Source organism: Neophocaena asiaeorientalis, unplaced genomic scaffold, assembly GCF_003031525.2.
Source record: "Neophocaena asiaeorientalis asiaeorientalis breed wild unplaced genomic scaffold, Neophocaena_asiaeorientalis_V1.1 scaffold240, whole genome shotgun sequence".
In the NCBI taxonomy this organism is placed as follows: domain Eukaryota; kingdom Metazoa; phylum Chordata; class Mammalia; order Artiodactyla; family Phocoenidae; genus Neophocaena; species Neophocaena asiaeorientalis.
Genome location: NW_020185331.1, coordinates 5,843,745 through 5,866,203, shown reverse-complemented (window position 1 = coordinate 5,866,203; position 22,459 = coordinate 5,843,745). Strand labels below are relative to the sequence as shown.

Sequence of the window (22,459 nt, the reverse complement as noted above, 5' to 3'; positions counted from 1 at the left end):
CGTTTTAGGTGGATTACATACTCCAAAGGATTAAATTGCTTTGGAGAGTGTTGAACTATTTGTACCTATCTTTTGTGTGTTTCTTTTGGTTGGGAGGCGTTATCAGGAGTGTGAGATGAAAAAGCCTGCTGTGTCAGGATCTCCTTGGAAAGAGAAGACTGAAATCTGGTGCCTGAAGTTTAATGGCTAAAAATACATGTGTGTGTATGTATATATAAATATATATACATATATATAAATATATATACATATATATAAATATATATACATATATATAAATATATATACATATATATTTATATACATATAGAATATACATCTCAGTAAATTTGTTGGGTACAGTAGGCCCGTCGTATCCGGATGCAGAGCAGGGGAAAAAAACAGGGGCGACTGTAGTGCTCCATTTTATGTAAGGAGCTTGAGCATCCGGGGATTTTGGTATCTGTGATTGGGGGGGTGTCCTGGCACCAACCCCCACGGATACAGAGTGACCGCTGTATTAGTATTTCTGTTTCCAATGTCCAGTGGAGTATATGTTTTTTAATGCTCCTTGGTTCAGTTTAGTGTGGTTTCTTTAATGTTTTAATTTAAATTTATTCAAAAATATGAAATATTTCAAAATACAGGAAATAATGTAATGATCATCTTAATTATAGACCATCATATTTATTTTGTGGTTTTTTTACCCATTTTCTAATTGTGTAGTCTCTCTTTTCAATTTACTATATTTTTCAAAGGGATAAAATTACAGATACAGTTGAGGCCTGTATGAATCCTTGCTGATCCTATTACCCTCTCTTTCCCTGTCATGAATTGAGTAATTATTATTCCCATTATGTTTATATACTTTTACTAATATGTATATATCCCTGAAAGTGCATATACTTTTGTTTAATGTATTATGCACATGATTCTGCAACTTGGTTTTTTATTCAACATTGTTTTTATTTTTTTTTAAGATATGATTTTATGATAAAGCACTGGTGAAAGAAGCTCATATGAAGATTTTTTTGGGGGGAGGTGGGCAGTGTTTAACTTCTTGCCCATCCTGTGTTTCCAAGTCTGTCCCAATGTTGGGGCTATTCTTTCTTTTTAAAATTTATTTTATTGATGTAACATTGATTTATAACATTATATAAGTTTCACAAGTACAGTGTTTTATTTCTACTTCTGTATACCCTTTGCTCACCACCCAAAAATGTAGTGTCCGTCCATCACCATACAGTTGCTCCCCTTTACCTATTTTGCCCTCCCCCTCCCACTTCCCCTGTAGCTCACTACTACTCTGTTCTATGTTTTTGTTTGGTTTGGTTTATTTATTGTTTGTTTATTAGTTTTTTATATTCCACACGAGTGAAATCATGTGGTATTTGTCTTTCTCCATCTGACTTATTTCACTTAGCATGATATCCTTAACGTCCATCAGTGTAGTTGCAAATGGCAAGATTTCATCTTTTTATGGCCGAGTAGTATTCCATTGTGTGTGTATGTATATATACCCCACATCTTTTCATCCACTGATGGGCACTAGGTTGTTTCCAATCTTGGCTATTGTAAGTAATGCCGGGATGAACATAGGGGTGCATGTATCTTTTTTCAGATTAGTGTTTTCATATTCTTTGGATAAATACCCAGAAGTGGGATAGCTGGATCATATTAATTTTTTGAGGAATGTCCATACTATCTTCCATAGTGGCTGAACCAGTTTACGTTCCCACCAACAGTGTATGAGGGTTCCCTTCTCTTCACATCCTCACCAACACTTGTTATTTCTTGTTTTTTTGATAGTAGCCTTCCTGTCAGGTGAGAGGTTATATCTCTTTGTGGTTTTAATTTGCATTTCCCTAATAATTAGTGATGTTATTTAACATTGTTTTTGCTACATATCCATGTTGGTAGATATATCTTTAGTTCATTCATTTTAATTTCTCTATAATATTGCATTATATGAATAAGCCAGTTTGTTTATGAATATTTAGGGGTTTCTGCCTTTTTTGCTATTAGTAACAGTGCTGTAATAAACATTCTTGGATGTTTCATCTTGTTTACATGTGTGAGAGAGAATTCTAAGCCTAGGGAATTCTTAGGTGGTAGGGTATGAGAATCTTCACCTTTATTAAATAAAGCTGAATTATTTTCCAAAATACTAAACACAAAACACCCATCAGCAGGTTGTGAGAGTTCCTTTTTTACCATATCATTACAAACATTGATATTGCCAGACTCTTAAATTTTAAAATCAAATTAAATTTCATTTTAATTTGCTTTTCCATTTATTGTAAGGATTTATTCCATTTGCATCCATTTATTGTAAGGTTTTGTTTTCTATAAATTGCTTCATTCTTTTTCTGTTGGCTCATTTTCTTTTCCATCATCAGTTTGCAGCTCTCTTTATCTCTATACTAATCCTCTCTCAGTTATGATGTTGCAAAAATCTTCTCAGTGGTTGCTCTTTACTTTTTGTTGTGCATAAGTTTTACATTTTTATTCCAACTTTTTATTTGAAAATTTTCAGTCACAGAAAAGTGCAGTGATAGTTCAATGAATACACTTACATCTTTCACCTGGATTCACCAACTGTTAACATTTTGCCATATTTAGTTTTTATTTCATATATACATTTTTTTCCTAAACCATTTAAAAGTAATTTGCAGACATCATGGCACTTCATCTCTTAAAAGATATACTTAAACAAGGATGTCCTACAAAACTACAGTATAATTATCACATTTAATATGAATGCAATATTATTATCTAATATACAGTGCATATTAAAAATTTCTCAATTGTCCCAGTAATGACCTTTTTATACTTAATCTCCAACCCCACCCCTGGTCCAGGATCATGAGTTGCATTTAGTTGCCATGTCCCTTTAGTTACTTTTAATCGACAACAGGTCCCCAGACTTTTGTTTGTTTTCATAATATTGATATGTTTGAAGAGTCCAGGTCAGTTGTTTTGTACAATGTCCTTCAATTTGGATTTGTCTGATCATTTCCTTAGATGTTTAAATTCAGACTAAATGTTTTTGGCAGGAAGAAGCTTTAAATTTTAACATAGTCAGATTTGTCTATCTTTCCCTTTATGGTTTGTATTGTCTTTTATCCAAGAAAACCTTCCCTCCCTTGATGTCATAGGGCTCTTCGTCTCTGTTTTCTTCTAAAAGTTGTATGGTTTTGCTTTTTTTTATATTTAGGCTTATAAATGCTGTTTATTTTTTCTGCTTAGTCTACCTTTAATGTGGTGTTCAATTAGCATTTGTGTTACACATTCTTTTTCTACCATTGTGTTTGTCATAAAATTACTCTGTAAATTCATAAAGACTGGATGGCTTTTGTTTTGCACTAAACTGTGAAAATTTTGAGTTATCTGATCATGCTAAAGGTGTAGAGGTCGAAACAGCTGAAATATTCTGTGTGAAAATTGTAAAAATAAAGATATATTTGTAAGAATTTAAGCATGGTATGCTGTAAATAAGACCAAGATGAAACATCAGGATCTTTCACAAATCTGAAATCAGTAAATGCCATATTTTTAACCTTGGATTATTGACTTTTGCACTAGGTTTGATGAGATAATCCTATGTGGAACTAAGCTTTCGGAACGAAAGAAACCTACAGATAGTAGATTAAGATTAGATTTAGGATACTTACATTGACATGAAAAAATGTGTGAAATTGTATAGCCTTTGCCACATAATTGACACTCTGAAGTTTTGACTCTGAAAGTAGAAACCTATTATAACATTCCTCCAAACATAATGTACTACATTGTGCAGAGGCCCCTACATTGTGTAGAGGCCGCAAGTAGTAAACACTGTGGGCTCTAGTATAATAAATAAAAATTTATTACGCACTGTGTCAGCCACTGTTCTTAGCACCTTGCGCTTATTAATGCATTAAATCCTTGTTCCAACTCTGACCATTTTGGAGTTGAAGAAACTGAAGTGATTGTATAATTTGCTCAAACGTAGAGCTAAATTAGTGTCGGAGCCAGGTTTTGAACCCAGACAGAATGGCTCCAGAATCTGCACTCTTCACTACAAGTATAATTCTGTGACCCTGGTCAAATTATTTAACTTCTCTATGCCGTTTTCTTCTTTGTACAATTAAGATAATAGTACCTAATTCATATGGTTGTTGTGAGAAGTTAATTAGATATGTATAGAGTTTAGAATAATACATGAAAACAAGTGAGCACTCAATAAATGTTAGCCATTATTATGTTAGCATTACTAAGGCATTGAACTTATGCGTATCTCTGAATTTTTACCAAATAAGTGAAGTATGCCATAAATATTGTATATATACAAAAAAGTAGAAATACCATGGTGATTATTTCTGCCTTTCTGGTTTTTATTTCTTTATTATTTTGAAAGAGGCAAGATAACAGCTAAAACAAAATTGAATGATGAACCAGGAGCTCATTGGTAAGAGAATGAGTTCTTTTTGAAATAAAGCAGAATTTTTTATCTGCCTTTTAAAAGGATATTCAAGAATGATTACTAAAGGTGCAAAGTGTTATATATTAGCTGAATGTAAAAACTTTTCAGCTTTGTTACCTTTATGCTTTTGAAATTATAGTTTAATTATAATTAATTAATTATAGCTTAGTTAATTATAGCAGTGTTTTGAAGAAATAGAAGTCATATTGTGGTCCCACTTTATCTGCAGTTTCACTTTCCACAGTTTCAGTTACCTGCAGTCAACCACAGTCTGAAAATATTAAATGGAAAATTCCAGAAGTAAACCATTCATAAGTTTTAGACTGTGTGCCCTTCTGAGTAGTGTGATGAAATCGTGTACCATCCTGCCTGGGATCCACAATCACTGACATCCTCATAGCTCAGTAATCCAGGATCACCCAAAGCTGCTGATCCTCCTTGTGACATATCGTCAGAAGGTCAATAGTAGCCTAACACTGTATCACAGTGCCTATGCCAGTCACCTTACTGCATCTCATTACGTAGGCATTTTATCATCTCACATCATCACAAGAAGGATGAGTACAGTAGCATAAGATATTTCGAGAGAGAGAGAGACCACATTCATATAACTTTTGTTACAGCATATTGTTGGAATTGTTTTATTATTAGTTATTGTTGTTAATGTGCCTTTTATGTGCGTAATTTGTAAATTAAACTTTATCATGTGTATGTATGTATGTATAGGGAAAAATACAGTTTATATAGCATTCTGTACTACCCACAGTTTCAGGCATCCACTGGAGATCTGCACTACATATTCTCGAGCCCAGTCATTTAAAATGTTTTCTTTACATACTCTTTTGTTCCTTTTTGTCAACAACCATGTTATTGTTGAAGGTCTGGTATTACTGAAAACATTCAGTTGAAGCAACCTTCATATGCAGATGTAGAACAAATATTGCATTCTGTGTGATATGGCAGAGGTAATGGAATTCTAGGAGTAGCAGCAGTAAAGTGTTCAGGATAACATAAAATTCGGGTCTTTTTTGTATATTTTTGGAACTTTAGGAACGTATGCAATAAATTTACATTTTCTAGTTACAGTTTCAAACTAGAGATTGGAGCATGTTGTTGCTTGAAGAGGAAAAACAAATTGTCCAGGCAACAGGTATTACATTTCTTATTTGACAAGATCTCTTCTCAGCTTTGTTATTTTCTATCAGAGAACAAGGAACCTTTTGTTCCAAGGCCTGGTGTCGAAATGTTAGCAAAATACTACATTAATCAAGCTAAGAATCTTATTCGTTTTCTGAACCAAGAGTACGATTTCATGAAGATTCATTTAGAGCATTAAAAAAAACTTGTGTAATATTCTTGCATTTTCAGGCTTATACAGAACTTACCTTCTGGAAAGCAAAGCACTCCAAGTGTAGAGGTTTAGGAGTTTATTTCTGCCTGTATATGTCAAGTCTGTAGTTCAAGGAACTGGGGATACAGCAGCAAACAAAACAAGTCTCACCCTCATGAAACTTACATTTTAGAGAAAAGGACTTGATAGTACCAAACTGTCAAATACATTATGTCTGGAAGTGTAAATGTGCAAAAAAGAAAAACAAAATGGGGTGAGAGGATAGCAAGTGATATGTGTGGATAGGTAAGTGCGATTTTATTAGTTGGAATTTGTTAGCCATCTGTATCACTTGGTGTGTAAACTATGAATGTTGGTCTTTTACACAAATGTATAGTATAACTTAGGGCAAATGATATAAAGAACTCTGAAAATAATGAAATGAAAAATGAACAAAAAACCGTTCCTCATAAACTAAAAGATAGGAGTTAATGAAACATTTAACACAATTTATATGTAACACACTTTTAGGAGTCTTACTTTTTGGGAAAAATTAATATTCCTCCATCTTAAAATATTTTATGTGATTATTTTCCTTCATGTATTTTATGATTAGAAGGAACAAAGGTTACAAGAATACTTTCAAAGCTAAATTTTATTTCAAAGTGCTGTTCTTTGAGTTAGGGGTGACCCTATTAACTACAGATACTGTGATTTAGGCTTTCAGCAGTATTGTTAGACAAATTAATCTAAATTTAGATCTGACTTCCCTTGTTTTCCAGGGAATGTATTTGTAAGTAAATTGGTTTGTGGTCTTGTTTCAGAGGGGACCCTTGATGGCAACATAATGATATAACCATCTAATTTACCTCTATATTTTCTTGGTTTTACTTGCTCATCTGTCAAGGATTAGGATTATCAGGGGCTATGCGTAAAATGTTAGTATGATACCAGGCATACAGATAGACGATACAGCTTTAGCTTTTCTTTTCCCATAAAGTAAACTAGTTTAATATGACTAGTGTCATATGCAAGTAAAGTTGTATTTATGAAAATAAAATAAATTTCAGGCTGGTGAGAAAATTCAAAAAAGCCATTCAAAATTATCCTTTCCACTCAAGTCTCGGAGCAGTGTTCATTGTTCTTAGAATGACAGTGGTTGATTATAAAACTTATAAATTCCTAGTTTTATATTTCAAACACAAGATAAATTCCAGTGAAGTTTAGTAAAACACTGAGTGTTCATATTTACTTAACTGTTATCATTACCCTATTATCTATAGTGACACACTAATCCCATTGAAAGATGAATATTTGGTTCAAACTGCCATGTGTGTAAAACACTTTGCCTGATGGACCTGTGCTACATACTGTGTTTAAGTGCTACTTACTTCTTTCTAAGTGAGCTACTGACATGACCTGAAAGAGACATTAAAACGGCCTTGCTAACCAGGCTGCAGATTGCTCACCAGGCTTACTCTGCAGTTTCAGTTACTCTTTGCTTCCTGTTTTCAGAAGTTACCTGAAGCTTTTGGGGCAGCTGGTTTCCCTTTCTTTGGGGGAGGATGATGTTAGTGGTGAAGGGAACTATGTATGTTTTGCCTATGAAATATTTTTAAAGTGTGAAACTAAAATATTTTAAATGCCTGAGAGTTCATTTCAGTTGTTACTCTCCAGATGCAACTACTTTGCAGGCTGGATATTTTATATTGAAACAAAGGACTGTTTCAATATAAGCTATACCACTATTGCTTGGAAGGAATTAAAATTTGAGCTTTTTATTCAGCGTTAGTCACTGCTGTACCTTACTGAAAAAACTACTCTTAAGCTTGACACTGTAAACAGGTGACAAATAAAATGTTTACCTACTTATTGGAACATTTTTTTTTTTTTGCCAGATGATAACGTCTATAATTTTACTGTCACTGTAAAAAATAAACATTAGATAGACTGACTCTGTGAATAGAGTCCAAAAGTCTGTCATAATAATGCTAACATGTGTTAGATAAGATCATAGGAAAACCAAATAACTTTTTGAAGATGATGATTTAAGAAAATCTCATCCCTGTACCTTCACATAACTTATATAGACTTCATGGCAAATTTTATTTCATATTAGTGATAATATGGTTATTTAATCATTTATGTTTACATTTTTAGCAGAATAAAATCTTGTGTTATCTTTGCTGAGACTCTGTAACTTGAATTTTTAAAATAAAATGTATTCTGTTTAGTCCATGAATGATCCAAGAAAGTGCTTTGAATTTTTCCTACAAATAATTTGAAGAAAGTAATACAAAAAGAAGTTAAAATATATGGGGGAATTCTTTTTTTTAGTGTAATTACTATCTCTAATTTGTAAGGAAAGAGGGAAAGAAAAACCTGACTTTTAAAAAACAGTTTTATTGAGGTATAAATACATACAACAAACTATATATTTAGAAGGTACAATAAGTTTGACATATGTACATAACCATGAAACAGTCACCATAATTGAGGTAATGAACATATCACACCCCAAAGTTTCCTTGGGCCCCTCCCCACCTCACGCCTCCACTCTAGGCAGCCGCTGATCTGCTTTCTGTCACGGTAGCTTAGTTGGCATTTTCTAGAATTTTATGTAAACAAAATCATGTAGTGTGCACTCATTTTTTTGTCTTCTTTCACTCAGCATAATTTTGAGATTTATTCTTGTTGTATATCAATAGTTCGTTCCTTTTTATTGCATAATCATATTCCATTGTATGGATATGACACAACATGTATCCATTCACCTGTTCATAGACATTTGGGTTGTTTTCAGTTTCTGACTATGACACATAAAGCTGCTCTGAATATTCATGTGCAAGTCTTTATATGGATATATGCTTTCATTTCTCTTGGACAATTACTTGGGAGTAGAAAGATTGGGACATAGAGTAGATGTTACGTTTAACTTTTAAAGAAATGGTGGGAGTTCCCTGGTGGTCTAATGGTTAGGATTCCGGGCTTTAACTTCATGGGTCTGGTTGAATCCCTGGTCAGGAAACTGAGATCCTGCAAGACCAGCAGCGCATCAAAAAAAAAAAACCGAAATGGCAAATTGTTTTCCACAGTGCTTGTACCATTTCTATATTCTCACCAGCAGTGTATTGGAGTTCTAGTTGCTCTTTATCCTCATCAAATTTGGCATGGTCAGTCTTTTTTTTTTTTTTGGCTGCACCTCACGGCACACAGGATCTTAGTTCTTCGGCCAGGATTGAACCCGTGCCCCCTGCAGTGAAAGTGCAGAGTCCTAGCCACTGGACCGCCAGGGAAGTCCCTGGTCAGACTTTTTAATTTTAAATATTCTAATAGGCATGTAGTAGAATCTCATTATGGTTGTAATTTGCATTTCCCTGCTGATAAATGATGTTGAGTATCATTTCATGTGTTTATTTGCCATCTATATATCTTTTTTGATGAAGTGTCTACTCAAACACTTTGCCCATATTTTAACAATTGGATTCTTTGTCTTGTGTTTTGAGAGTTCGTATATGTTCTGGATACATGTTGTTTTATCAGACGTGTGATTTGCAAATATTTTCCCTCAGACTGTAGCTTATCTCCTCCGCTTTTCCTCCCAAAGAGTGATAGAAAACATTTTAATGGAAACATAATGTGAAAATACAATTTTGTTTTGTTTATATTCCTCTGTTAGCCATGAAAAGGGACAAGTTGAGTATACAAACAAGATTGAAGAGACAATATTTAAACTTCCTAAGGGAGTAAAATATTTTAAATGTTTTTACATCACTCATATACATATAAACCATAATGTGCAAAACAGATTAACATGACTTGTAATGCCAACCTAGTAGTAAGTTGACTTATTGTTCTATTTTATCTATCATCCCCTCACTTTACTGAGGTCTCTGAACTAATATTGTTTGCTTATAGATACCTTCCAAGGTTTTCCTACAATATTATCATTGTCATTCTTTATCTCTTCACCTTATTTGTTTTACCTATACCATATACCACTTATCACTATCTGACACAGTGTGTTTGGTTACTGTCTTACTCCTCCACTAAGATGTAGGCTCCATGAGGCTGAGAATTTGTCTCTTCTGTTGTCACTTGTTTTTTCCTCCTCTTATTGGTGTCTTCTGAAGAGCAGAAGTTTTAAATTTTGATAGAATCTAATTTATCAACTTTTTTCTTTTATCCATTGTGCTTTAGGTTTTGGAACTAGGAAATTTTGACTAACCCAAAGCTCACAAAGACTTTCTCTTATGTTTTCTCCTAGAAGTTTTATAGTCTTAGATTTTACATTTAGGCCTACAGTGCATTTTGAATTAATTTTTGTATATGCTGAGAGGTGCCTGATGGTACTGGCTAGGATAGAACCTCCAGTACAATTTTGAGTAGAAGTGGTGAGACTGTACATCTCTTTTTTCCTGATTTTAGGGGGAAAACATTCAGTCTTTCACCTTTTTAGTATGATGTTACCTGTAGGTTCTTGGTAGATGCACTTTATCATACTAAGGAAGTTACCTTTATAACTAGTTTGCTGAGAGTTTTTATCAGGAAAGCATGTCGAATTTTGTCTTATACTTTTTCTATATCTATTGAGATGATCATACAGTTTTTCTTGTTCCTTTTATTTTTTTAAGTCAGCTAATACGTTGACTGATTTTAGCATGTTAAATCATCTCTGCATTCCTGGGATTGACTCCACTTGGTTGTATTATTCTTTTAAAATATTGTTGGATTTGATTTTTATTTCTATGTGATCAGTAATAATTTCCTTGCTTTCATCTGATTCTAGTTACTTGCATCTTATCTCAGTTTCCTAGTCATTCTAGTTAAGGTTTGTCAATTTTGTTGGTCATTTCAAAGAATGAACGTTTGATTTCATTGATTCTGTGTTTATTTATTCTCTATTTTATTTATTTCTTCCCTAATTGTTATTAATACCTTCCTTCTGCTGGGCTTGGGCTTAGTTTGTTCATCTTTTTCTTGCCATTCTAGTTCCTCCAGGTATAAAGTTAGGTTATTGATTTGAGATGTTTCTTCTTTTTTAATGAAGGCATTTACAGCTGTAAATTTTCCTCTGAGTACATATGGCCTTCCCTGTATCTCATAAGTTTTTGGTGTTTTGTGTTTTTGTTTTCTTTTGTCTCTTAACTATTTTCTGGTTTTCCTTGTGATTTCTTCTTTGACCCTGTTGGTTGTTAAAGAGTGTGTTGATTAACTTCCACATATTTGTGAATTTTGTAGTTTTCCATATCTTATTGACTTCTAGCTTTATTCCATTATGATAGAAGAAGATACTTTGTATGATTTCAATTTTTAAAAAATTTATTTTATTTATTTATTTATTTTTGGTTGCATTGGGTCTTTGTTGCTGCGCGTGGGCTTTCTCTAGTTGCGGAGAGCAGGGGCTACTCTTCGTTGCAGCACGCAGGCTTCTCATTACGGTGGCTTCTCTTGTTGCGCAGCATGGGCTCTAGGTGCGCAGGCTTCAGTAGTTGTGGCACGCGGGCTCAGTAGTTGTGGCTTGTGGGCTCTAGAGTGCAGGCTCAGTACTTGTGGCACATGGGCTTAGTTGCTCCACAGCATGTGGGATCTTCCCAGACCAGGGCTCGAACCCATGTACCCTGCATTGGCAGGTGGATTCTTAACCACTGTGCCACCAGGGAAGTCCCTAAACATTTATTAAGACTTATTTTATGGTTGAACGTATGGTCTATCCTGGGTAATGTTCCATGTGCACTTGAGAAGAATGTGTATTCTGTTATTGGGTGGAGTGGTCTATATGTGTCTCCTAGGTTTAGTTAGTTTATACTTGTTCAAGACCTCTATATCATTATCAATATTAGTTTTAATAAATTATTTATTTATTATTTTGGGCTGTGCTGGGTCTTTGTTGCTGTGTGCAGGCTTCTCACTGCAGTGGCCTCTCCTGGTGCAGAGCACAGGCTCCAGGCACACAGGCTTCAGTAGTTGTGGATCGTGGGCTCCAGAGCACAGGCTCAGTAGCTGTGGCCCACGGGCTCAGCTGCTCCGCGGCATGTGGGATCTTCCTGGACCAGGGCTCAAACCCGCGTCCCCTGCGTTGGCAGGCAGATTCTCAACCACTGCACCACCAGGGAAGTCCCGGATCATGTCTTTTTAATCCTTTCTGTGACACTTTGCCTTCAAAGTAATTACTAATGAGGAAGGACTTATTTTTGCCATTTTGCTATTTGTTTTCTGAATGACTTAAACCCTTTTTGTTCCTCATTTCCTCCATTATTTCCGCCTTTTGTGTTTAGTTGATGTTTTTAGTGAACTGTTTTGATTCCATTCTCACAGATTTTATTTTATTTTATTTTAATTTTTTTCTGAGGTGGTACGCGGGCCTCTCATTGTTGTGGCCTCTCCCGTTGCGGAGCACAGGCTCCGGACGCACAGGCTCAGCGGCCATGGCTCACGGGCCTAGCCGCTCTGCGGCATGTGGGATCTTCCCGGACTGGGGCACGAACCCGCGTTCCCTGCATTGGCAGGTGGACTCTCAACCATTGCGCCACCAGGGAAGCCCACAAATTTTATTTGTAATTAAAGAAATCTTTTTTTGGCTGTGTTGGGTCTTCGTTGCTGTGCAGGGGCTTTCTCTAGTTGTGGCGAGAGGGGGCTACTCTTCATTGTGGTGCACAGGCTTCTCATTGCTGTGGCTTCTCTTGTTGTGGAAAACAGACTCCAGGAGCATGGGCTTCAGTAGTTCTGGTGTGCGGGCTCAGTAGTTGTGGCTCGTGGGTTCTAGAGCACAGGCTCAGTAGTTGTGGTGCACGGGCTTAGTTGCTCCTCGGCATGTGGGATCTTCCCGGACCAGGGTTCGAGCCCGTGTCCTCTCCATTGGCAGGTGGATTCTTAAACACTGTGCACCAGGGAAAGTCCTCACAAATTTTAATAATGTTGTATTTTCATTTTGAGTCAGTTCCAAATAATTTCTAATTTCTCCTTTGATTTCTTCTTTGACCCTTGGGTTATATAGAAGTGTGTTCATTTATTTGCAGATATTTGGGGATTTTCCAGGTATCTTTCTGTATTTATTGCTAATTTAATTTCATTGTGGCCAGTGAACATACTTTGTAAGACTTGATTCTTTTTCAATTTCAATTTATTGAGACTTGTTTTATGGCCCAGAACATGATCTATTTTGGTAAATGTTCCATGTGCACTTGAAAAGAATGTGTATTCTGTGGTTGTTGGGTGGACTGTTTTATGAATGTCAGTTAGGTCAAGTTGGATGATAATGTTGGTCAAGTCATTTCTATCCTTAACAGACATCCTGTCCACTTGTTCTATCAGTTATTGAAATATTACTGAAATCTCCAGCTATAATTGTGGTTTTGTCACTTCCTCCTTGCAGTTCTACAAGTTTTTGCTTCATGTATTTTGAAGCTCTGTTATTAGATGTACATAAGCATTTATGATTATTATGTCTTCTTGATAAATTGACCTGTTTATCATTAAGAAATGGGCTTCCTTAAACCTGGTAATATTCTTTGATCTGAAGTATACTTTGTCTAATGTGAATGTAACCATGCCAACTTAATAAAAATTTTTTTTATTAGAGTATAGTTAATTTATAGTGTTGTGTCGATTTCTGATGTATAGCAAAGTGATTGTTTTATATATATAAAAATATATATTGTTTTTCTTTTTCATCTTTTCCATTATGGTTTATTATGGGATATTGAATATAGTTCCCTGTGCTATACAGTAGGACCTTGTTGTTTACCTATTTTATATATAGTAGTTTATATCTGCTAATCCCAAACTTCTAAGTTATTCTGCCCCCATCCGCTTTCCGGTAACCTCTAGTTTGTTTTCTATGTCTGTGTGTCTGTTTCTGTTTGTATCATATTTGTATCATATTTTAGATTCCACATATTAGTGATATCATATGGTGTTTCTCTTTCTGACTTACTTTCTGACTTACTTCATTTAGTATGATAATCTCCAGGTCCATCCATGTTGCTGCACATGGCATTATTCCATTTTTTTATGGCTAGTATCCTATTGTATATATATATGCAACATTTTCTTTATCTAGTCATCTGTCAATGGACATTTACATTGCTTCCTTGTCTTAGCTGTTGTAAATAGTGCTGCTATGCACATTGAGGTGCATGTATCCTTTTGAATTACAGTTTTCTCTGGATATATGCCCAGGAGTGGGATTGCTGGATCATATGGCAACTCTATTTTTAGTTTTCTGTTTTTTTTTTTTAAACCTCAGGATGGAGGACAGACTTTATTTATTTATTAACTTATGTGAACCATTTTATTTATTTTTTGGCCACACCGTGTGACATGCATGATCCTAGCTCTCCGACCAGGAATTGAACCTGCGCCCTTGTCATTGAAAGCGTGGAGTCCCAACCACTGGACCACCAGGGAATTCCCTATTTTTCGTGTTGTTGGGTTTTTTTAATATAAATTTATTTATTTATTTTTGGCTGCATTGGGTCTTTGTTGCTGCACCCAGGCTTTCTGTTGTTGCAGCGAGTGGGGGCTACTCTTCGTAGCAGTGCGCGGGCTTCTCACTGCGGTGGCTTGTTTTTGTTGCAGAGCACGGGCTCTAGGTGCGTGGGCTTTAGTAGTTGTGGCACGTGGGCTCAGTAGTGTGGCTCACGGACTCTAGAGCGCAGGCTCAGTACTTGTGGCGCATGGGATCAGTTGATCTGTGGCATGTGGGATCTTCCCAGACTAGGGCTCGAACCCATGTCCCTGCACTGGCAGGCGGATTCTTAACCACTGTGCCACCAGGGAAGTCCTAGATTTAGTTTTTCTAAGGAACCTCCATACTGTTTTCCATACTGGTTGCACCAGTTTACATTCCCACCAACAGTGTATGAGGGTTCCCTTTTTTCCACACCCTCTCCAGTATTTGTTATTTGTCGACTTATAAATGATGGCCATTCTGACCGGTGTGAGGTGATACCTCATTGTAGTTTTGATTTGCATTTTTCTAATAATTAGCGATGTTGAGCATCTTTTCACGTGCCTGTCGACCATCTGTATGTTTTCTTTGAAGAAATGTCTGTTTAGGTCTTCCACCTATATTTTGATTGGGTTATTTTTGTTGTTGTTATTGAGTTGTATGAGCTGCTTATATTCTTTGGAAATTAAGGCCTTGTTGGTTGCATCATTTGCACATATTTTCTCCCAGTCTGTAGGTTGTCTTTTCATTTTATGATTTCCTTTGCTTTTCAAAAACTTTAAGTTTGATTGTGTCCCACTTGTTTATTTTTGCTTTTATTTTTATTGCCTTCGAGACTGATCTAAGAAAACAATGGTACAATTTATGTCAGAGAATGTTTTGCCTATGTTCTTTTCTGGGAGCTTTGTGGTGTCATGTCTTATATTTAGGTCCTACAGCTTTTTTTTTTTTTTGATTGGGGTAGATATTTAAACTTAATGTAATTTTAAAAATACGGTTGAGTAAAATTCTACCACCTTGCTATTTTTTTGTTTGCTTTGTTTCCCTTTTCTCTTTTTACCTCATATTTTGGGTTGATTATTTCTTGTTTCCATTTTATCTCTTTTGTTGCCTTATTAGCTATAACTTTGTTACTGTGGTGATTGCTTTAAGGTGTATAGTATGCATCTTTACCTTATCACAGTCTGCTTTCAAGTGGTATACTACTTCATGTGTACTATAGGAGTCTTAAAGTAGTATACTTCTGTTCTCTTCTTAGACACCTTTGGGTTATTACTGTCACATATTTTAGTTCTATATATGTTATAAACCTAACAATATATTACTGTTACTTTTGCTTCAAACAGTTATCTTTTAGAAAGACTTAATAGTAGGGAAAAATCTTTTATAGTTACCCATTCCTTTGTGTAGATTGATTTCCATCTGGTATTGTTTTCCTCTTACCTGAAGGACTTCGTTTAAAATTTCTTTTAGAGTCTGCTGGTGATGAATTCTTTCAGCTTTTGTACATCTGAAGAAGTCTTTATTTCTGAAAGATGTTTTTGTCAGGGAAAGAATTCTAGGTTGACACTTATTTTCTTTCAGTTCTTTAAAGGTGTTTCTCCACTTTTCTCTGGCTTCACTGCTTCAGATGAGGAATCTGTTTTTTTCTTCTCTATATGATGTCGTCTTTCTTTAGCTGCTTCTTTCATATTTTCTCTTTATCACTCCTTTTAAGTAATTTGATTTTGATGTGCCTTGGTGTAGTTTTCTTGTTTTGTGTGCTTGGGGTTTACTGAGTTTTCTTGGACCTGTAGATTTATAATTTTCATTAAGTTTGGAAATTTTCCCCCACTATTTCTTTAAATAATTTTTCTGTCTTCTCACTTCCTCTTTTCTTTTGTGGACTCCAATTATGCATATATTAGAAATCAGAATACACTTGAAACTGTTGCACAGGTCACTGATCTGTTTTAATTTGGATAGTTTCTATTGCTATGTCTTCAAGTTACTAATGTTTTCTTTAAAGTCTAATCTGTCATTAATCTATTCAGTGTTATTTCTCATCTCAGATTGTAGTTGTCACTTCTAGATGTTTGAGTTGGGTCTTTTAAAAAGATTTTTCATGCCTGTACTTAACATTCTCAGTCTTCTAGTTTTCTGAACATATGAAATACATTCAATTATCAATTATATATTGAATGATATATTATTTGAATTGCATATTATATATTGAATTTTGTCCAGTTATAATAACTTAGTGTCTTTGAGTATTCTATCATCTGTGTCATTTGTGGGTTTGCTTCAGTTGATTTTTTAAAAAAGATTTATTCATTATTTATTTCATTTATTTTTGGCTGCATCAGGTCTTAGTTGAGGTACCAGGGATCTTCATTCAGACATGCGGGATCTTTCATTGAGGTGTGCGGGCTCTTCGTTGTGGTGCACAGGCTTCTCTAGTTCTGGCACGCAGTCTCCAGGGCGCGTGGGCTCTGTAGTTTGTGGCACGTGGGCTGTAGTTGAGGCGTGCCAGCTAAGTAGCTGTGGCAGGTGGGCTTAGTTGCCCCATGACATGTGGGATTGTAATTCCCTGACCAGGGATCAAAACCGTGTCCCCTGCATTGTAAGGTGTATTCTTTACCACTGGAGCACCAGGTAAGTTCCTGCTTCAGTTGATTTTTCTCCTCGTTATGTATCATAGTTTCCTTTTCCTTTGAATGCTGCTAATTTTTAAATTCAGCTGTTAACCTTATGGGAGTTCCCTTGTATGTTATTTGTGGTTTTTCCCTTGCTGCTTTCAATACTTTTTCTTGTCTTTAATTTTTTCCAATTTGGGCTCCAGGCGTGCGGGCTTCACTAGCTGTGGCACGTGAGCTCAGTAGTTGTGGCTCACAGGCTCTAGAGCGCAGGCTCAATAGTTGTGGCACATGGGCTTAGTTGCTTTGTGGTATGTGGGATCTTACCAGACCAGGGCTCAAACCCGTGTCCCCTGTAGTGGCAGGCAGATTCTTAACCACTGCGCCACCAGGGAAGTCCCTTTTTTAAAAAATTTTTTTAATTTATGGCCGTGTTGGGTCTTCGTTGCTGTGCATGGGCTTTCTCTAGTTGCGTCAAGTGAGGGCTACTCTTCGTTGCGGTGTGTGGGCTTCTCATTGTGGTGGCTTCTCTTCTCGTGGAGCACGGGCTCCAGGCGTGTGGGCTTCAGTAGTCGTGACACACTGGCTCAGTAGTTGTGGCTTTCGGGCTCTAGAGTGCAGGCTCAGTAGTTGTGACACACGAGCTTAGTTGGTCCACAGCATGTGGGATCTTCCCAGACCAGGGATCGAACCCGCTTCCCCTGTATTGGCGGGCCGATTCTTAACCACTGTGCCACCAGGGAATCCCTCCTTAACTTTTTAAAAATAAAAAGAGGTAAACTTTTGTGAATACTATTAGAGGTTTTTTAAAAGTTGGAGTTCACTGAAGGCCTTAACAGTAAATAAACAAAATTTATTTCTTGCACTTTACTATATGGACTATAATTGCAGTAGAGCTCAAGTTAACGTTTTTCTTCAATGGCATGACTATTCTGATTTCTCTTAATTCGTCATAGAGTACAAATTTCATTTCTGAGTCTTATTTAAACTTATGTAAGATATAGTCCTGGTTCTTCCCTCAACCTCCACTCCTCCCCCCACCGAAAACCATTGAAGTTCCATTGTAATTCTTTACTTTTCAAAATTTCACCCTTTTTTGGTCCACAAAGTAGTCTGGATTTGCCACATTAATTTTTTAAAATAAAAAAAACCCCATAGTGTATCTAGATTCAGTTATAGTAGCCTAGCAAATAACTTCTGTTAAGTTATGTGGGGTCCTAGTTCCGCTACCAGGGATTGCATCTGTGCCCCCTGCAGTGGAAGCACGGAGTCTTAACCATTGGACTGCCAGGGAAGTCCCTTAACTAGAGTCTTTTGCAAGTACCAGTACTTTTGTTATCTAAACAGTGTTTGGAAATCTTGATTATTTCAGAAACATTACAGACCTAAATATATATCCAAAAGAATTGAAAATTGGTACTCAAGTAAATACATTGTTCATACATGTTTATAGCAGTACTATTCACAGTAGCCAAAAGGTGGAAATAGTCCAAAGGTCTGTCAGTGGATGAAGAGATAAACAAATTGTGGTACATGCACACAGTGGAATATTTATTATTCAGCCATAGAAAGGAAGGAAGTATCTGAAACATGGTAGAACATGGGTGAAACTAGAAAACATGCTAAATGAAAGAAGCCAGATACAAAAACTCACATTCTATATGATTCTATTTATATGAAATATCCAGAATAGATAAACCCAAAGAGGCAGAAGTGGGATTGGGGTGGCCATGGGGTGGGGAGAATGGGGAGAAGCTGCTTAATGGGTAAAGGGTTTTACTTTGGAGTGACAGAAGTATTTTGGAACTAGATAGAGGTGGTGGTTGCACTATATTATGAACATACTAAATGCCATTGACTTACTTTAAAATGGTTTGTTTTCTTATGTGAATTTCACCTCAGTAAATTATTATTTTAAAAAGCTACAAAGATAGCTTACTTTAAAATTGCCATAATGTGATAAACAATGTTAGCATTTTCAAAATTGGAAATAAGTTAGAATGCAGATGTTTTTACAAACATTGGTATTTTAATAAAATGTGAATAAACTTCTTAACTCTAAAAGGTTATTTTTCATCCTTATTTAAAGCTGCAGATGAAAACTGCAAAAATAGAAGTGAAACCTGTAACAGTGCCTATAGTAAAAATACAGTAAAGACACCTGCTCACCTCGTTTTAGATGTTTATTCTGAGATGAAATGTTTTAGTTTATTTCTTCTTCTAGTTCAGTCTGTAATACTAGCTGCAAGATAATTTATCATTGAAAAATATAAAAGCATAATATAATTAGAAGTCAAATACTCATACATATTTGTACTACCATTGATTGAGTTTAGTATGTTTATCAGAATTAAAAAGTTGCTTACTTTACATAATTTGAACATACATTAACTGAAAATTATATATTTTCACGTGTCTGTGGTCTCAGCCCCTTTTCTAGAATCTAGGATTAAAGTAAATTATTACTGGCAATCATGCTTAATTATTTGAAAGTGTTATATATGATCTTTCTGGATAGAAATTACCATATGAAATTATTTTCCTAAATTTACATAGTTTAGAAGTGTTAGTTTAATTTTTCAGTATATTTCCATATTCAATATATTTAAATAGTTATATCAGACAATTTGCAAGATAGAGTTTTACTAATTTAAAAAAAAAATCTGATTTCAATATACAGGTGTTAATCTACTAAATTACTGATTTTCTTTTCTAGAATTGAGAGCATACAAATAAAATAAAATGACAACTTCCTGGAGTGATCGGTTACAAAATGCAGCAGATATGCCTGCTAACATGGATAAACATTTCCTGAAAAAGTATCGACGAGAAGCTTATCATCGGTAAGTATTTTGTCTATTTAATCCTCAAAACAGCTCTATAAAGTGGGCGTATAATATCCTCATTTTACAGATGATGAAATTAACGTGCAGAGTGGTTAGGCAATTTACCCTAGATCACATAGCTGGTTCATGGTTCAAACCCAGTCCAAAGTCCAGAATTTTATTGCCAGAATTTTACAACCACACTGTTGGTGCTTTTTAAAAAAAATTCTTACTGCTTCTTATATCTACTAAAACAAGTCCTTAAGAGCAGAAAGTCTTCAGCTGCTAGAAAATTGTGCCATAGTTATTAATAATGCAGTTTGGTTTTTTCTGTTTTTTTTGTTTTAAAATGAGATATATTTTTAATTTATCACAATATCAAAGATTCAAAAGGTTAGGTATTAGTATAGATACGGGGAAACAGGCACTATCTTTTTTTTTAATTTTTGAATTTCATTTTATTTTTTTATACAGCAGGTTCTTATGAGTTATCCATTTTATACATATTAGTGTGTATATGTCAATCCCAATCTCCCAATTCATCACACCCCCCCTCCACTTTCCCCCCTTGGTGTCCATACATTTGTTCTCTACATCTGTGTCTCAGTTTCTGCCCTGCAAACCGGTTCATCTGTACCATTTTTCTAGGTTCCACATATATGCGTTAATATACGATATTTGTTTTTCTCTTTCTGACTTAATTCACTCTGTATGACAGACTCTAGATCCATCCACGTCTCTACAAATGACATGGTTTTGTTCCTTTTTATGGCTGAGTAATGTTCCATTGTATATATGTACCACATCTTCTTTATCCATTCATCTTTCGATGGGCATTTAGGTTGCTTCCATGTCCTGGCTATTGTAAATAGTGCTGCAGTGAACATTGGGGTACATGTGTCTTTTTGGATTATGGTTTTCTCATGGTATATGCCCAGTAGTGGGATTGCTGGGTCTATGGTAATTCTATTTTTAGTTTTCTAAGGAACCTCCATACTGTTCTCCATAGTGGCTGTATCAATTTACATTCCTACCAACAGTGCAAGAGGGTTCCCTTTTCTCCACACCCTCTCCAGCATTTGTTGTTTGTAGATTTTCTGATAGTGCTTATTCTAACTGGTGTGAGGTGATACCTCATTGTAGTTTTGATTTGCATTTCTCTAATAATTAGTGATGTTGAGTAGCTTTTCATGTGCTTCTTGACCATCTGTATGTCTTCTTTGGAAAATGTTTAGGTCTTCTGCCCATTTTTGGATTGGGTTGTTTGTTTTTTTAATATTGAGCTGCATGAGCTGTTTATATATTTTAGAGATTAATCTTTTGTCCATTGATTCATTTGCAAATATTTTCTCCCATTCTGAGGGTTGTCTTTTCGTCTTGTTTGTAGTTTCTTTTGTTGTGCAAAAGCTTTTACGTTTCATTAGATGCCATTTGTTTATTTTTGTTTTTATTTTCTTTACTCTAAGAGGTGGATCATAAAAGATCTTATTGTGATTTATGTCAAAGGGTGTTCTTCCTTTGTTTTCCTCTAAGAGTTTTATAGTGTCCGGTCTTATATTTAGGTCTCTAATCCATTTCATGACTTTAAATATGTCATGACACTCTCTTCTGGCTTGTAGAGTTTCTGCTGAGAAATCAGCTGTTAGCCTTATGGGAGTTCCCTTGTATGTTATTTGTGGTTTTCCCTTTGTGCTTTCAATAATTTTTCTTTGTCTTTAATTTTTTCCAGTTTGCTTACTCTGTGTCTCGGCATGTTTCGTCTTGGGTTTATCCTGTATGGGACTCTCTGCACTTCCTGGACTTGGGTGGCTATTTCCTTTTTTCATGTTAGGGAAGTTTTCAACTATAATCTCTTCAAATATCTTCTCCGGTCCTTTCTCTCTCTCTTCTCCTTCTGGGACCCCTATAATGCAAATGTTGTTGCATTTAATGTTGTCCTGGGGTCTCTTAGGCTGTCTTCATTTTTTTTCATTCTTTTTTCTTTAGTCTGTTCCGCAGCAGTGAATTCCACCATTCTGTCTTGTAGGTCACTTATCCATTCTTCTGCCTCAGTTATTCTGCTATTGATTCCCTCTAGTGTATTTTTCATTTCAGTTATTGTATTTTTCATTTCTGTTTGTTCTTTAATTCTTCTAGGTCTTTGTTAAAAATTTCTTGCATCTTCTCCATCTTTGCTTCCATTCTTTTTCCGAGGTCCTGGATCATCTTCACTATCATTATTCTGAATTCTTTTTCTGGAAAGTTGCCTATCTCCATTTAGTTGTATTTCTGGGGTTTTATCTTGTTCCTTCATCTGGTACATAGCCCTCTGCCTTTTCATCTTGTCTGTCTTTCTGTGAACGTGGTGTTTGTTCCACAGGCTGAAAGATCGTAGTTCTTCTTGCTTCTGCTGTCTGTCCTCTGAATAATGCAGTTTTTAATTTCCATTTGCCACGAACTGATTATAGTTTTTAAATAGTTTTAGAATTGTGCCTGCTGATTACTGTATTAGATTGAATGTGGATAATTCTGGGTCTTAGCAGTGTTTTCTTATATTGATTTAAGGCTTTAATATTTTCTCTAAATCATTTTTCCTTTAAAAGTTTAAAAAGTAAGTATTTTCAATTCATTTGCCAGTTTTAATAGATTCAATTAAATGGCTGCTTCTAAATCTTAATGGCTACCTGAATCTAAAGTGGCTGAGATACTTGGAAGTAGATAGTGCAGTTAGGAATCATTTGGTTTCAGACAGAAATCAGAAGTTTATACCTGTAGGATAGAAAGATCTGGGCCCTAGTAGAACTGTCTCTGCCT

The 22,459-nt window shown here is 35.4% G+C and overlaps 1 protein-coding gene across 7 annotated transcripts in view; it reads left to right on the top strand.

The window, feature by feature from the left end:
* The window catches only part of NT5C2 (5'-nucleotidase, cytosolic II), a 98,658-nt gene that overhangs the window by 4,263 nt on the left and 71,936 nt on the right, over window positions 1-22,459 (top strand). For 4 of the 7 annotated variants that reach the window (XM_024734915.1, XM_024734914.1, XM_024734908.1 and 1 more), the window contains exon 2: window positions 19,558-19,684. In XM_024734915.1, the coding sequence (XP_024590683.1) occupies window positions 19,584-19,684 (101 nt within the window). In that variant the 5' untranslated portion in view covers window positions 19,558-19,583. Of the gene's footprint in view, window positions 1-5,523; window positions 5,595-19,556; window positions 19,685-22,459 lie in introns of those variants that run through there. The other 3 variants (XM_024734909.1, XM_024734913.1, XM_024734912.1) reach the window with 3 other exon arrangements.